General features: G+C 35.6%; 1 protein-coding gene and 1 long non-coding RNA gene across 2 annotated transcripts; one reads left to right on the forward strand and one right to left on the reverse strand.

Moving 5' to 3' along the window:
* Nucleotides 1-3,665: 3,665 nt before the first annotated feature.
* Nucleotides 3,666-5,882, reverse strand: LOC113097508 (uncharacterized). The gene is made up of 3 exons (XR_003288888.1): nt 5,847-5,882; nt 5,642-5,736; nt 3,666-3,706 (listed from the first exon to the last, which is right to left on the reverse strand). It is a non-coding gene; the product is annotated as an uncharacterized LOC113097508 (long non-coding RNA).
* A 4,639-nt stretch (nt 5,883-10,521) lies between these two features.
* On the forward strand, nt 10,522-14,934 carry LOC113097501 (chymotrypsin-like protease CTRL-1). The gene is made up of 7 exons (XM_026262715.1): nt 10,522-10,596; nt 11,421-11,448; nt 12,059-12,230; nt 12,314-12,394; nt 13,137-13,333; nt 13,440-13,537; nt 14,605-14,934. The coding sequence occupies exons 1-7, from the start codon at nt 10,522-10,524 to the stop codon at nt 14,932-14,934; spliced, it is 981 nt and encodes a 326-aa protein (XP_026118500.1).
* Nucleotides 14,935-17,942: the final 3,008 nt, after the last annotated feature.

The following is a 17,942-nucleotide window of genomic DNA, read 5'->3' on the forward strand; positions in this document are numbered from 1 at the left end:
GCAAAAAAGAGGACAATGGTACAAGAGGAATACCAAATTATTATTTTAAGTGTGAAAATATAGCAGAAGTAGCATTTAAAAACAATGGACTTGTGATAATGCTCCTAAAATACTCATGTCTTCACTTTAAGTTTTCATTTAGTGATGAGTGAAATTTTGCTAGAAAAAGAGCAGGAGAAATAACAAGCAAGTGCCTCAGAGCCGGCAAAACCTATGAAAAGAATGGCACTTTATCTCACAGAGTATGACGCAGCCTGCAGAAGTGACATGCATGGTTGTTGTCTCCCCTACCTACTGTAGCCAAATCAAAATAAACGTATTTAACCTCTTACATGGCCCATATTTACAAAATAGAGACTTCTATTGTACCTCTTGCTCTGGCTACTGTATTTAGACCACCGGGGCCGCATACAGAATTCCTACAAGAATTTGCAGATTTCCTCTCAGACCTATTGGTTACCATTGATAAAGCGTTAATTGTCTGAGATTTTAACATTCACGTTGATAAACAAATGATGCATTAGGACTTGCGTTTACTGACCTAATAAACTCTTTTGCAGTCAAACAAAATGTCACAGGGCCCACTCAATGATTTAATCATACGCTATTTAATTATATCACATAGAATTAGTCTTACTGATATAGATATCATACCTCAAAGTGATGATGTTATTGACCATTTCCTTGTATCAAGCATTCAGCGTACACTGTAAAAAGTTTAACTATTATTTACTCAATTTTTTTGGTGAAACATTTTTACACTCAAAAAAATTGAGTAAATTTTAAAGCTGTGAAATCAATGAAATATACTGTTTAAATTGAGTAATTGTAAGTAAAAAAATTAAGTAAATCTGAATAACTGAATAACTTTATATGAGAAATAAAATTAATTAGATATAATCAAAATTATAAAACACCACAACTGTAATTCTATGTAAAATAAACAAAAAATATTGAGTAGATATAACTGATATATTGTATGAAATTTAACCAAACAAATGTGCTATGTTTACTACATGTAAAAGTGAATTTAACTTAATATTGGACTATAAATGATCAAAATGTTGCATTCATGGTTTTTTACACCATTTACCCTTTACAATTAATATAATAAAACCAAATAAAGAAAGAAACACATTTTTTATTAAACATTTATTTATCAATTAAACATCAGACAAAGTCTAAAATCAACCTTTGAAACATTTTATCCATTTTAATATTCCAGTAGATTGCAAAAATTAAAAACTGTAAAGCAGCCATAAGGGAAATGATAAAACCTTATGAAACATTTCATCCATCTTAGTATTCAAGTAGATTACATGTAAAATATGATAGCCGTAAGAGAAATTACATCTTACTTTGTTCCTGGTGCATACCAGCCATTTGCAGTCACACTCATTACCACTCATTAAACCATAAAAAAAACAACAACACTTACATCAATATTAAAGGGACAGTTCACCCAAAAAGATGATGTTGTCATAATGTACTCGCCCTCAAGTTGTCCCAAACCTGTACGAGTTTCTTTCTTCTGTTGAACACAAAAGATATTTTAATGAATGTTTTAATGAATGTTGGTTAACAGACCATTGCCATTGACTTCCATGGTAGGAAAAAAAAAAAAAAAAAGGCTACTATGCAAAGTCAATGGCAACCTTTAACTGCGTTAAACAAAACTCTTTAATACTTGGCTGAATGTCACGTCACTTCACTTAAAATATCTTTTGTGTTCAACAGAAGAAAGAAACTCGTACAGGTTTGGGACAAATTGAGGGAGAGTAAATTATGACAACATCATCTTTTTGAGTGAACTATCCCTTCAACAGAATTAATCCAATAACAGAAACACTTCCATCAGGAATATCCATTCTGTGGGATGATCATGAACCACTACTGTGCAAGAAGATAATTTTTTAACCTCTGAACATTAACAGAGAGTTTTGGAGGATCCAGCTCAAGTGAGTACAGGTCTTTCTCAAAAAATTTGTATATTATGATAAAAGTTCATTATTTTCCATAATGTATTGATAAAAATTAAAATTTCAGATATTTTTGATTCATTGCACAACAACTGAAATAGTTCAGGTCTTTTATTGTTTTAATAGTGTTGATTTTGGCATACAGCTCATTAAAACCCAAAATTCCTATCTAAAAAAATGAGTATATCATGAAAAGGTTCTCTAAACGAGCTATTAACCTAATCATCTGAATCAACTAATTAACTCTAAACACCTGCAAAAGATTCCTGAGGCTTTTAAAAACTCCCAGCCTGGTTCATTACTCAAAACCGCAATCATGGGTAAGGCTGCCAACCTGAGAAGGCCATCATTGACACCCTCAAGCGAGAGGGTAAGACACAGAAAGAAATTTCTGAACGAATAGGCTGTTCCCAGAGTGCTGTATCAAGACACCTCAGTGGGAAGTCTGTGGGAAGGAAAAAGTGTGGCAAAAAACGCTGCACAACGAGAAGAGGTGACCGGACCCTGAGGAAGATTGTGGAGAAGGACCGATTCCAGACCTTGGGGAACCTGCAGAAGCAGTGGACTGAGTCTGGAGTAGAAACATCCAGAGCCACCGTGCACAGGCGTGTGCAGGAAATGGGCTACAGAGAAGCAGCACTCGACTGTGGCTCAGTGGTCCAAAGTACTTTTTTCGGATGAAAGCAAATTTTGGATGTCATTCGGAAATCAAGGTGCCAGAGTCTGGAGAAAGACTGGGGAGAAGGAAATGCCAAAATGCCTGAAGTCCAGTGTCAAGTACCCACAGTCAGTGATGGTTTGGGGTGCCATGTCAGCTGCTGGTGTTGGTCCACTGTGTTTTATCAAGGGCAGGGTCAATGCAGCTAGTTATCAGGAGATTTTGGAGCACTTCATGCTTCAATCTGCTGAAAAGCTTTATGGAGATGAAGATTTCGTTTTTCAGCACGACCTGGCACCTGCTCACAGTGCCAAAACCACTGGTGAATGTTTACTGACCATGGTATTACTGTGCTCAATTGGCCTGCCAACTCTCCTGACCTGAACCCCATAGAGAATCTGTGGGATATTGTGAAGAGAAAGTTGAGAGACGCAAGACCCAACACTCTGGATGAGCTTAAGGCCGCTATCGAAGCATCCTGGGCCTCCATAACACCTCAGCAGCGCCACAGGATGATTGCCTCCATGCCACGCCGCATTGAAGCAGTCATTTCTGCAAACGGATTCCCAAAGTATTGAGTGCATAACTGAACATAATTATTTAAAGGTTGACTTTTTTTTGTATTAAAAACACTTTTATTTTTATTGGTCGGATGAAATATGCTAATGTTTTGAGAATTTGGGGTTTTCATGAGCTGTATGCCAAAATCATCAGTATTAAAACAATAAAAGACCTGAAATATTTCAGTTGGTTTGCAAGGAATCTAAAATATATGAAAGTTTAATTTTTATCATTACATTATGGAAAATAATGAACTTTATCACAATAAGCTAATTTTTTGAGAAGGACCTGTATTTGTGGGTCTTGGGATATCTCAAATCCAATGCATCGTGACTCCCAAAAGATAGCAGCAGGCTCTGCTGAGATTCCCAAGACTGCGGAGGACAGTGATGCCCTCAATCACAACTCCTACATCGCTGACTGCCCCATCATTGTCCCGAAGGATGTAGATTTTTATGACCTCCTCTGCCAACTCTGCGTGTACGAAGACGGGTAGATCAGCTGAACCCTACAGGCAAATTTTAAAGATAACTGGTTAGAGCTAACATTCAAACCTGAATGTTACAAGAAAGCGACAAATACACAAAACAAATAGCACCTGAAGAAGCAAACATTCTGTTGGACCATATGATAGGTAAAATCTCAAACAAAGTTTACTAGGGGGAGGAGTTGCAAAAATTAACAGCATTCTTCTTAACAAGAGGACAGGTTAATTTTCTACATAGGGACATTTATTTTTAACAATAAACCTAAAAGAAAAATGAAAAGAGACCAACTGCAAGCTTCTATGCTTTAAATCAATGCTATAGGCTTTTATTGAGGTCCGCATTATTTCAACCAATTTCTTTATAAACATGTTTAATATTTAAGTAAAATGACTAATGGTTTTGAAACAAAAAAGCTTGTTTAATTGCACTACTTGAAAAAAAAAATATGCATTGCATTAACCCTCACACTCAACCCTTAACCCTCTAAATAATTCTGTGGCTTAGTAAATATTACAATAATATTTAACTTTATGAACTTAATAAAATCTCTGAATATTATACGATTGTAAATGTGTACCTTGAAATGCAATGTAGTTGCTTTGGATAAAAGCGTCTGCCAAATGCATAAATGTAAACATATAATAATTGACTAAAAATACAACAGTTAATTTTATCTAAAATGTACAGTTATATTTTATCTTTTTTTTCCACTAAAACAATTTAGTATTTGACTAACAAATAGTTTATTTATAATACACATAATATATTTGTGAAATTTCTATCAAACTATTTAAGGATGCAAAATTAAACTGATCTGTTTCAGGGAACAAAAATATTACTTTAATTAAAATTAAAACAATGTACCCCTCCCCCAGCCTCCGCTGTCCTTCAATACCCACTAGGTCTGGATTTGTTTTGAAACAGCTGCGGTGACTGGAGTAATGGAATGAAAATTCGGCTTTAATGTATGTATGTATGCATGTATGTACGTATGTGTGTATATATATATATATATATATATATATATATATATATATATATATATATATATATATATATGTATGTATGTATGTATGTATGTATGTATGTATGTATGTATGTGTGTGTGTGGGGTGTATAAATGTTATATCAGTCTGGCGAGTAACCCTAAAAAAATTACCAGCCAAATAGCGATAGAGGGTAGGGGGGGATATACGGTTGTTTTTTCTGCATTTTTTTTTTTTTTTTTAAATAAATGCAAGCTTAATGAGCTTAAGAAACTTATTTTATAAACATTAAAAAGCTTACTGTTTTCAAACTTTTGACCGATATTGTATGTGATCTAGGTTTCAGTGCACTAGAATGATTTTACAACGGTTTTCAAACTTTTGACCGATATTGTATGTGATCTAGGTTTCAGTGCACTAGAATGTTTTTACAACGGAGCAGGCCTTAAACTGGCTGACTCCCTATAGTGGGAGCTGATTAAAACGCACCAGTCTATGTTATGTCCACGCCATTTTAAATACTTTTGCATGGCGTATTTGTAGTGGTTATTTAAGAGCTCATACTTGAGTTCATGTAGTAATTATGATGTTTTACAACAACGTGACAGCTTTTTACCAGACAGAATGTCATTTGAAAGTTCATAAATGATGTGTTCCCTTTTGACAAGCCACTGACCCCAAAGGGGAACCTGTACAAAATCGTTTTCCATTGGGCATGTATAGTTATAGTTGCTGGACCACGGTACACTCACGCGGTTGAAATAAACGGTGATCCAAATAACGTTAGTACGAAAGTTAATCCACTCCAAAAAAAAAAAAAAAAAAAGAAAAAAACCCTAACATACATATCGCTGCCCCACTAACTAACTTAGAAAACTACACTGTTATGTACACGTACACACGGTCAATGTTTAATCAACTTTTGAATACATTATTGCAAATATACATCGTTATAAAATGACTACTTACATGAAATTCGAGTAATGCTGTTCACGTCGTTGTTGAGAAAAGCAGTCGTTCAGTGACAGGTGCCTCTTGCTTGAGCCGCGAAACTCGTTAAACTTCTTAAGATGACGCAAAATACAAACACAATTGTTAGGAAATCCTTAATAATTAACTTCTGAATTAAGCATCAAACATATTTAGTTTTAGCTGGCTAAATTACATAACGTACCACAATATGAGAGGAGTGCGGGTCTTGCCGTTGCTGAGGAAACTCAGGAAAGCCGTCCTTCAGGTGACTTCGATTAAGCTACGAAACTTGTTGAAGATGACGTAAAATACAAAGACAATTGTTAGGAAATGCTTAATAATTATTAACTTTATAATAAAGTGTTACAAACGTAAGTAGAATTAGCTGACTAACGTTACTTACCAGGAGTTGTGAGGAGTATGGCTAGTCGACGTCTCTGAGGAAAGCAGATTTTTTTTTCCTGCGGAGCTGCACACGTGATCACTTTAGCCGCGAAATTTACTCAATTTATTTAAACCGTCATTTATTAAGCTGGAACTTTATTTAGGAAAATTGGTAGGAAATACTTAATAATTTTAGTTTCTAAAACAGATCAGTACAAGTAAATAATTATCAAATATTTCTATTAGAATTCACCAGAAATATTGAGGGTATATTAAAAATATAATTAGTTAGTTAAATACTTATTTATTTTCATTACATAAACTTAAATAATATATGTAAATTTTAGAGAAATTATTTGTTGGATTTTTAATTATTATTTTTAACCTGACCCACTTAAAATATCACTTAAATGATTTCAAAAGATTTTATTAAGTAAATATAGCTCTTTATTTTTGTGAAATTTACTAAGCCACTGAATTATTTTTTACAGTGTATCACTGATAGTAACTATATGGCTCTGCAAACTATTGTTCAAGCCACCATAGACAGATTCGCAAATAACCTGCCTGATTCATCTCACCTGCTTTGTGTACCCATAAATACACATGAACTAGATGAAATGACTAGCAACAGCTCATAGAAAATAACCAAAACAATCCAAGGTTTTTTTTTTTTTTTTTTTTTTTTTAATGCGTTACATTACTTTTGCATTACTTTTTAAATATGAGCAGGGTGTGATTGTTTTTAATATAAGAAGTTCTTTTTATTGCAAATGTAAAAGCTCTTTCACATCAAAAAGTGTAAAGAATAAACCTGAAGGTTTATTCTTTACACTTTTTGATGTGAAAGAGCTTTTACATTTGCAACAAAAAGAACTATATAAATATATATATATATTATATATATATATATATATATATATATATATATATATGTTTCATTTACGTAGACTGAAAAATAGAAATATATAAACTATACGAATGCTTTACATAGTACTGACAAAGTACAAAGTCCAGTGTGTTTTTTCCCGTTGTTATAAACGGGACCTTCTGTGCACCTATTGGTTATTGGTTCACTGTGCCTCAAAACTTCTGGTAGTATAGCAAAATATTTTTTTCTTACTCACACTGGTTATTAATCAGTTGTCTGTAAACATTACTGCTGATTTTGGCCTAAGATCTGAGGAATCCTTTAGAATTCGCAAAAGTTGTCTTGGATGGCTAAATCATACAGTGTACACCTAGCTTGAATCTGGCCACTTGAATGTACCACCACTAACTTCTTTCAAGAAAACCTTAAGGAAAAAATCTTTAAAAAGATCATTTTAAAATTTTAATTTAAATTTTGCCTAAATGATCTGTCAGATATTGCTGCTAAGAAAAATACAGTTTGTTACACAGGTTTTTTTTTAGAAAGCCTGTTAGAAAGCCAGTGAAAGCAGAAAGCTGTTCCAAATGAGAGACCAAAAATGTTCTTTTATGTAGGTTAATTATTAGAAGAATATTTCTAAGTTTTTATGTGTCTTGTTCTTGTCATGTCTCTTTTCACTACTCCTGCCATGACCCGCAGGGGTTTTTTTCCATTAGTTTCAGCGTGCTGTATAGCCCTCATGTTTGTATGTTGAAACTGATAATTTTGTCTTGGAGAGTGGATCCGGTTTCATGTTATGTTTTTAGGTCAAATCATGTCTATTTCAGTTTCTTCTTAGGATCTGTTTAATTTATTAATTTCCAAATAAACTGCAATTTGCCTCAGTACTGCATCATGTGTTTGACACATCAATATCCAGTTAGCAGTTCAAAACGTTTTTGTTAACATTTTATGAAAGTGTGAACATTTGTTTGGTTTGAGTGACTACTACAAATTTATTTCAGAAAATGCTAGATTTCACAAATAATTACAGGAAATGGCAAGTAACAAGTTTTTTCTTGTAAACCTTCACTATGAGGTCATCATAATGAGAGCAGGGAGATATTTGATGATTATTTGCAAAATCAATCAAAAAAACTTTTTAAAATCCCACATTTTGGTGTTGACAGTGCAGTGGATAAGACACACGCCTTTGGTGTGAGAGACCCGGGTTCAAATCCACTGTGAGACACCAATGTGTCCCTGAGCAAGACACTTAACCCCTAGTTGCTCCTGACGTGTGCGACCTCTGACATAGCAATTGTAAGTTGCTTTGGATAAAAACGTCAGCTAAATGAATAATGTTAAGTTTTAAAAATTGTGATGGACACAAAAAGACAAACTCTCTAAACTGGATTACACTGGACTGTAGACGGAAGGAGGTTTCCAAAATTAGATTTAATCACTAAGGCTTCCTGGTTTACGACTAGATGATACAGTCTTTAAATAAACTCATGGGCAAACAATTTGGATGATCTGAGTTTGAGTTTAAGTTTGTGAGAGAATTATACTGTATTTTACTAAAATTGTTATTTGGTTATTTAACTTTTTGTGGAGGAAAGAACACAAACCTGTTGTTTTTTATTTCATGACTGGAATGAATAAAGGCACACTTATGTTTCTCAGTCCTCCAACAAACATTCTGACTGTCTAACACCCTTTCTTTAGTCAGTCGCTCACTCAATGTATTCTCACTACATTCTATAATTGCATTGCAAACAAACATTTCAAATGAAAAACAAACACAAACACAAACAGGGAGAGAAAAGCAATCCCCTCTCTTTTTAGCAGGGGTGTTCATCCCCTGCAGCTATAGCAGCAAAGGGTGTTCTCTCCAGCTGGAGGGGTTCTGAAGGGTGTTCATCCCTCACTTGAGGGATAGAACAGCGGCCCCCTACATGTATCGAGACAAAGGGTGATATCCCTAGTGGGAGAAAACAGCAGCCCCTTTTTCTTTTTTTTCATATATTTTTTTCTTTTTCTTTTTTATTTAGTTTTTCTTTTTTTTCATTCTCCTTCTCATTCAACAACTTCTTCTCCATCTCCATCTCCTACATCTCCTTCTTATTCTCCCTCTCCATCTCATTCTTTATCTCCTTCTCATTCTCCATCTCCTTCTTCTCATCCTCAGTGTCCTTCTTCTCATCCTCCATTTCCTCCTCCTCCTCATTTTCTCATCCTCTTCCTCATCCTCCATCTCCTTCTTCTCATCCTCTTCCTCATTCTTCTCATCCTCCATCTCCTTCTCAATTTCCTTCTTCTCATCCTCCTCTTCATTCTTCTCATCCTCCTCCTCATTCTTCCCATCCTCCTATTCATTCTTCTCATCCTCCTCCATCTCCTTGTTCTCATCCTCCTCCTCATTCTTCTCATTATCCATCTCCTACTCCATTTCCTTCTTCTCATCCTCCTCTTCATTCTTCTCATCCTCCATCTCATTCTCCATCTCTTTCTCCATTTCCTTCTTTATCATCCTCCTCCTCATCCTCCTCCTCATTCTTCTCATCCTCCATTTCCTCCTCCTCATTTTTCTCCTCCTCTTCCTCATCCTCCATCTCCTTCTTCTCATCCTCTTCCTCATTCCTCTCATCCTCCATCTCCTTCTAAATTTCCTTCTTCTCATCCTCCTCTTCATTCTTCTCATCCTCCTCCTCATTCTTCTCATCATCCTCTTCATTCTTCTCATCCTCCATCTCCTTCTTCTCATCCTCCTCCTCATTCTTTTCATTCTCCATCTCATTCTCCATCTCCTTCACCATTTCCTCCTTCTCATCCTCCTCCATCTCCTTGTTCTCATCCTCCTCCTCATTCTTCTCATTCTCTATCTCCTACTCCATTTCCTTCTTTATCATCCTCCTCCTCATTCTTCTCATTATCCATTTCATTCTCCATCTCCTTCTCCATTTCCTTCTTCTCATCCTCCTCCTCATTCTTCTCATCCTCCTCCTCATACTTATACTCCTCCTTCTCCTTGCGGTCAGTGTCGTATTATTTTATTTATGTACTTATTAAATGTACCTTGTATGAAATATTGACTGGTTATAACCAACACTTCCATCTAGCCGTAGATCATGCTGTAGACCATTACTCTGCCTCAGAAGGCTGTCCAAAATCGGTTCATGAGGAGAAAACAGACTTGTCAGCCAGACACTTTGCTCCTGTTAATGGCACTTTACTAAGTAAAATGCAGAATTGTCAAATACGCTGCGTTTCAGAACATTTAGTGAGCACGGATACTTATACTGCTTAATACGGCGCCATATATTTCAAGAATAAAAGTTCAACATGATCATATGCTGTTTAAATGCTAATACAGAGGGGTAGATACGCTTTGATCTGTGTAGTATGATGACGTGACTCAATACAACAGGCGACTAAATTAAAAGGCTTTTACCATTGTAAACACAGATCTGTGACCATTGTTGGAACTGAAAATGTTGAATAACCCACACGTGATCGTTGTCATGTGGTGAATCTGGCCAATCGTGAACAGCTGTGACATCATCAGTGCTCCTGCATTCACTCTGGAGAACTGCGGTGGTTGAGTCAGGCGGCCGCTCTCAAAACACTCTCGCGATACTTGATGCCACACATGATGGTCATGGCATCGGCACAGTCCCAGTCGGACAATATTTCTTACCAGTATGCACTGCTTCAAGTGTGAAGTCAAACGCACCTAATGCCTGATGCTTAGCGAGTCAGCTGCCTAAGATCGGATGCAGCCAGTACTTCTCATTAGTGGTTCCCGATGGTTTTCATAATGGTTAGTCCTCGTCGCACCCTGTTGTTCAGAGAAAGGTACACCAGGGTTCTTACGTCTTCAAGTAAATCCAAGCACTTCCAAACATTTCAATTTCCAGCACTTTATGAATGGGTAAATTATAAAAGTTAAAATTTTTGCATAAGTGGAGTGGGGTGGGATCCCCTACAGCGATAGGAGTAGCGAAAGGTGCTCTTTTACCTAGCTAAAAGATCAGCATGCACCTGTAAAGCAGTACGCCATATGGTCAGACTCTAATTTAGGCAACAGCATGCCCTTGTCGGATAACGTTTTATCATTGGCATGAGCAAAATTTATGATCTGTACATTTAGTATCAAGCGCTTATCAATACACTAGTTTGAGCAATAGCAGATCACCAATTTAAGCCCATTGTGTTGGAAATAGTCGGATAAGTTTGATGAATCCCCAGTAGATGAGCCTGAAGCAGCAGCCCATTAATATCGACAGCCTTGACCACAGATTAACGAGGCTCGTGGGTATATTTAACTGGTAGTTTTACTGGTGTGGTAATATGATAGCATGCCTCGCAACATAATTGACAATTGGCTTGTACAATAGCAATGTCTGAGCATGTTCCCCAAAATAGCACTAGGCAATAAAATGAAAGAACTTTGCTTAGCTCCATGAAGACGTCCAGAGAGAATTAAAGGTAAAATTGCCAGTTGTTCGTGTATGCTTTGATTCTTTATTGAATATCTAGCTTCTACCAGCAGGGGAGCAGATCTCATGTGAAGTTGTGAGTCGGTCGTATTAGTACAACTTTGATGAGAAATCGTAGCAAAGTATCTATGTCAAGTGCTCGCTCATATCAATTCAGTTCATTGCTTGACAAACAACACAGTGAATTTGCTGTGAGATGCACTCTGTGTTCTATGCTAATGGACCGTGACTGTGTAGCTTAAGCAATGCAGTAATTATATATATATATATATATATATATATATATATATATATATATATATATATATATATATATATATATATATATATATATATATATTAATATTTATTTATTTATTTGTTGTTGCTTTTTAAGACTAAGCTGTCAACTGTATTAAACTGTCAACTGCACCAAAAAAAGAAAAAATTAAATTGTAAACCAGTCAGATTATTGGAGTAAGAAAATATAATTTCAATCTTTCTACTTTTAAATTTTATTTAATTCAATGTTATTTGCTGTTTAAGAAAAAGTTTAAGTTATTTGCTTGTAAAAAAGAAAAAAAAGAAAATTAATTTACTAGCAAATTAAAATAATATTTTCAGTGTATGAAAAAATTAAAGGAAAACTAAATATTTCAAGTATAAAATCCGCTATTCCCTTTCTCTTTGTTACTGTAGCTGTAGTGTGTGGAAGCGCCACGCTGAACACCCGCGTTGGAGGAAACAGCTCCCTCGCCTCTTCCGGTGTTTGGCCTTGGATGGCAAGCCTGCAGTTTAACGGCAGTCATGTTTGTGGAGGAACACTGATTGCTCAACGCTTCGTCTTGAGCTCTGCCAGCTGCTTTACCAGGTAATGCCACTAAAACACCATAAACAAAAACATGTGATGAGAAATCAAAAATATCTGATTCAACAGAGTCCTATTTTGTTCAGATCCACCAATGCCTCTGACTGGACCGTGATCCTGGGACGTCTGAATCAGAACGGCTCCAACCCCAATGAAGTCTCTACACTGTAAAAAATAAGTGTAATTTTAACTGTAAAATTTTGTAAAAACGCTACGAAAAAAAACTGATAATAGGTTAACAGTAAGTTCCCGTACTATATACAGGGAAAAACTGTAAAAGATCTAACAAAGCATTTAATGTAAATTTACAGTAAAATTCTGTTAATTATACAGCTTTTAGAAGTAAAAAAAGAACAAATCAATGTATAATTTACAGTCTAAAACTGTAAACTGATATTCCCAGAATTCCCTGCGTGACACTCCACGTTTGAAAGTATTTTGTTTAAATAATCATGTTTTTAAATAGTTCTTGTTATCAGTTATGTACATTTGAGCTTTATGTTACATCTTCTGTTGCTTAATGAAAGTTTTTTGCATTATTTAAGTATCACGTGTGTTACCATGATGGTGTTTTGTGTTTCCATAAATGTGCACCTTCTATATGTTAATATATACTTCTGCTTGTGGTGAAGCTACTTGTGATGAGCTTTGCTACTTCATGTGGCTTTCTCTTATACAGTACCATCTTTATTATTATGGTGGTTGTCAGTATTTTCAAGGTACAAAACAGATTTAATTTTGTGTGTTGTTGAATTTACTGGTTTATATTCACATTTTCTTGTTTGTAAATTACAGCTTTATATTGTAAAATTAACAGTTTTTGACGTAAATGTGTTTACAGTTTTCTGTATTTTTACAAAATTATTCTGGCAACCACAGCTGCCAAAAAGTTTTTGTAAAAACAACAAGAAATTTTTTACAGTGTATAAAAGTGGCCAATCTCACACTCAGCAATGGTACAGGTGACAACGTTGCAGTATTGCAGCTGGCTGTGGCACCAAACCTCACAAATTTCATTCAGCCTATATGTGTGGACATGGGAGGCAATACCTTCAGCGCTAACACTCAGTGCTGGGTGGCAGGATGGGGCTCAGGAGCAGGAGGAGGTGTGAATGCTTTAAACACTATGTTAACTGCTAAAGAGGTTTATAAGATTTTTAATAATTGTTTAATGTTTCATCTTAATTTGAATTTGTCTTCTTCCTTTTATAGTGATTCAAACTCTTCAGGAGTACCAGACCTCGGTTGTGAGTTGTGGAAACTCATCCTCAGACAACAGTATTTGTACAAGTTCCTTAAACTTACAGCAGGCAAGTTCATTCTGTTTAAAAACAAACAAAAATGTATCATAAAAGTACTTACAGATAATAAAAAATAAATTGATAAATATCAGTAAACTGAGGCTTCTGTGAAGGAAGTACTGTATACTGTATTTACAATAAGGTTAAATTCTTTATTAGTAGTAAATGCATTAGGTAACATTAACTCAAATGAACAATACTTTTAGAGCATTTATTAAGCTAGGTTCATGTCCATTTCTATATATACTTTTAATACATTTCAAGTTGTATAAATTAGCTTTAGCTGATGCATTATCAACAAATGAATTAACAATTAAAAGAATATATTTATGAGTAACATTAATAGATTCTGAAACTAAAATTGTTCAAATTGAATTAAAATAATGTATACAACCATTTGAATATTTTTTTGTTTGTAAAAACAGATAACTCAGTTTTTTTTTTCAGAAATATATATATATAGCTGTATTTTAGTTATTTTTACTTAACCAAAATAACCTAACTGCAACTGTTTTTACAAATGAACTCTTCATTTAGAATATATTCTTAAGATGTTTCATATTTTCATGTTTTTTTACTGCAAAACAGTCATATTGTAGAATGTAACATTTAAAGGTAACACCTTACTTTAAAGCCTTTATGTTTAATTTACTATAAAAGTAGTTTTATTGAATTAATTATGCCTTATAATGCAAATTGTAATGCTTTGTACAGTCCTATGAATAATTGTAACCACAGTTAATAGATTATAACACTTATCAATTCATTGTTACACTATGCATTATAATTTTGGTTGTAGTTATTTACAACGAGATATAATGTACAATGCACATAATGAATAATTATAATGCATTACACCCTTTAATAACCCTTTATAATGCATTATACATAAAGGCTTTAAGTTAACTTTTAAACAGAAGTTTACGTTCTTGTCAAATTATACTGTAAGAACACTGAAATTTTCCATGTACCAAAACTCTTTTCATTAAAATTATAGTGTTTGTCTGCTAAGACTTAGAGTGACAAATAATACGATTTTGTACCATTCAGTAAAGAGTTGTCTCTTTCTCTCTCAGGGTGATCAGGGCGGTCCGCTGATGTGTAAGCTGGGTCAGTCGTGGATCCATGCTGCTGTTTTGACCATACCAACACTGACCAACAGCACCGCATCCCGCTCTGCTCGCGCTCAAGATGTCCAGGTCTTCACTAAAACCTCCAGCTTTGCCTCATTTCTGACATCTGTTGTGGGTTCCCTCCCTTTAAAAGCCACAAACTCCACAAGTTCAACAACAAGCGCAGCAAACAACTCAAATCTGGGACCCTCTAATGGGTCACAAATATCATCTCCCTTCTGTTTCACTGTTTCAATCCTCTTACCTGCACTTACAGCTCTTAAAATCGAGTAGATTCTTTGAGTAGATTTATTAATTTTGAAAATGTATGTAAGTATTCACAAACATAATAGATGTCTTCAATGTGCTTCCTATGACTGATTACATAATCATACAACATAAAAAGCTTTTGTGGGTCACATAATTAATTTTTACTAAACAATTGTGAACATTTAAAATCTCTATTGTTCTCTCAGACCATGAAGCTGCTGCCTGTTGTTCTTATACTCTGCACAATTACACTGTATGACTTTAAACTGCTGATAACAAGTGCATAGCTAATAATTTTTGTAACCAGGTGGTTTACTTATTTTACACCGTAGCAGTTGCATTATGTAGTTGTTATTCAGCTTAGCACTTTATGGAAATTTCCCATTTGAGTGGTTCAGTTCTAATAATTTCTCTACCATAGCTAATAAGTACCTCAAACTGTACCACATTTAGGACATTACTGTAAGTTAAATATATTAAAGAATAGAATATATCCGTTTTATTATTGTTTAGAAAATAATTTTTGCCACACAATCTTTGGAATAGTTTTGCATAATTTGATAATATTTTCTGTTGTTGTTGTTTTATTCTATTCTATTTATCTTTTATCTCTTTTCTGTTATATTTTTATATTGTTTTTATATTGTTATCATTTTTTTTCTTATGAATGAAGTAACTCTTTTCAGCACAATGTTTTCACACTGTAAGAAGTAAGTCTATATTTTGTTGTAAAAAATTGATAATTAAAAGTACATACTGACTTGAAATAAAAATCACTCACACACAAAGTCATGTACAGACAGGAAAGGCTTGGAAGGAACAGGCATGCTTGGTTAATACAACATAATGTAAGGGTTTTTATATTCATATTTTACAACAATTGTTTGATCTACTATTGCTATAATAATGAACTCAACTTTGACATCTAATGGACAACCGTGTGATCTTACTGTAGCCTATGTCATGGATATTTCAGCAAATTTTGCTCCGCCTAGTAGTAACATCTACAATACATAACTAAAGGCTGATCAATTACTGTTAATATTTCCAGAGACACTACACTAAACTTTTTGTTTTTGTAATTAACATGTTTAAATGGTCAAAGCAGCACTGCAAACACAGGCGAAGCGCCTTCAGAAGAATGCAGAACTATTCTAAGATCTTTTAGACCTGCTTGGATTAAACTCATTTTTAATTTCCCTTTATTTGAAATAAAATTATATATAATTTGTCATTTTTTAGTATTCATTATATGGTGTGACAGATATCATGTGCATTACTTTTGTGACACATCAGAAGTCATTAGATCCATTTGCAGCTTTATTGAGAATAGTCAGACAATACAGGGTCAGATACCGGCAAGGCAGAACAATGGAGACAAGGCTTAGACAGAACCTTAACCAGGCTAGAGATTAGGGCAGGCAGCAGACAGACAGAGTTCAGAGAAGGCAATCTGAGTCAGGGCAAGCAGAGAACAATCAGGGAATCAAGAAAGAGTCTAAGGTCAATACACTAGAAAAGAAACACGGGTAATAACGCTCAGAAAAGACAGCCAGGGCAAATCGAGACTTCACAGTGACTGAGCGTTTGTTTGGTGGCTGCTTATGTGTGTGTGGGCGTGTAAATGAGGTGCAGGTGTGGAGAGTGATGAGGTGTGATTGTAGTCAGGTGTTGTGTGAGTGATCAGTCCCAGGTATGAGGGATGATGGGAAATGGAGTCCGATTCAGTGTTTGTTAATATTCAGGGGACAGTTCCCTCTGGTAGTGAGGAGGAGGCGGTATGGGAACCTCCTCTGTAATAGAGCCCCTCCCCTGCGAGCGGCTCCTGACATGAGGAAGTGGGTGACGCCAGGCTCTTCCACAAGATCGGTGGGCCAGTATCTCCAGATGTGACCTGTGAAACTCTTCCGTGAGAGTGGGGTCAAGGATATCCTCAGAGCTGACCCAGGATTATTCCTCTGGGCCGTATGGGAAAGATTTTCAGGAAGTATATTGTCGTTAATAGGGAGTTGAACACTTTTGTCAGTCTGGTGAGAGAGAGCATCATCCTTGGTGTCCTTTGTACCTGGCCTGTAGGTGAAAGAATTTAAATCTCATGAAGAATAGTGCCCAATTGGCCTGTATGGGATAGAGACGTGTATCTGAACATAGATACTCCAGGTTTTTGTGATCAGTTAAGATAGTGAATGGGAGAGTTGTTCCCTCCAGCCAGTGCTGCCATTCCTCCAGTGCTAGTTTCATGGCCAAAAGTGGCAGTCAGTTTGCGGAAGAAGAAGGCACATGGGTACATCTTGGATGGCGAACCATGGTGTAAGGACAGTATAGCGCCTACCCCATTATTAGAAGCATCAACGTCAACAATGAATGGGTGTTCTGGGTCTGGATGTCAGAGTATCAGGGCAGTGGTGAAGGTGAAGGCTAGGCAAGACTCTGGGGCCCAACTCAGTTAGTCATGGCAGTCAGAGGGGTGGCGCCGGAACTGAAGTTCCTAAAAATCATCTGTAGAAGTTTGCAAACCCCAGGAAATGTGGTAACTCCTTCAGCATCTGAGGGTTTGGCCAATCCAACACTGACTTGACTTTTTTCTTCTCCATGGCTACTCCCTCCTGACTGATAATTTCCTGGTGGAATCTCAATTCGTACCGTTGAGTCGATACTCATTTTCAAGAAACATCTAAAGATCCATCTTTTTCGCCAGCACTTAACCAACTAATACTAGCACTTTTCCTTTTCTTGTCTTTTCATTTAAAAAAAAAAAACAAACAGAAGTGAAGGGTCAAATGAATCCCTTGGAGAGGTCTTCATCAATGTAAGCTTTATGGCTTTGGATTCAGGTTGAGATAATGGGAATATTTGGTCTTTAAGAGGAGTGGTGCCAGGCATCAGATCGATGGCACAATTGACAGAGCAATGTGTGGGAAGTTGTGATGCTTTCTTCTTACTGAAGGCATAGGCAAGGTCTGAGTATTCTGGGGCCAGATGTGAAGCATTAGTGTCGGGAGCTAAAGAGAAAAACGCATTACTGGAGGTTT

This window comes from Carassius auratus, unplaced genomic scaffold (assembly GCF_003368295.1).
Source record: "Carassius auratus strain Wakin unplaced genomic scaffold, ASM336829v1 scaf_tig00216322, whole genome shotgun sequence".
NCBI lineage: Eukaryota > Metazoa > Chordata > Actinopteri > Cypriniformes > Cyprinidae > Carassius > Carassius auratus.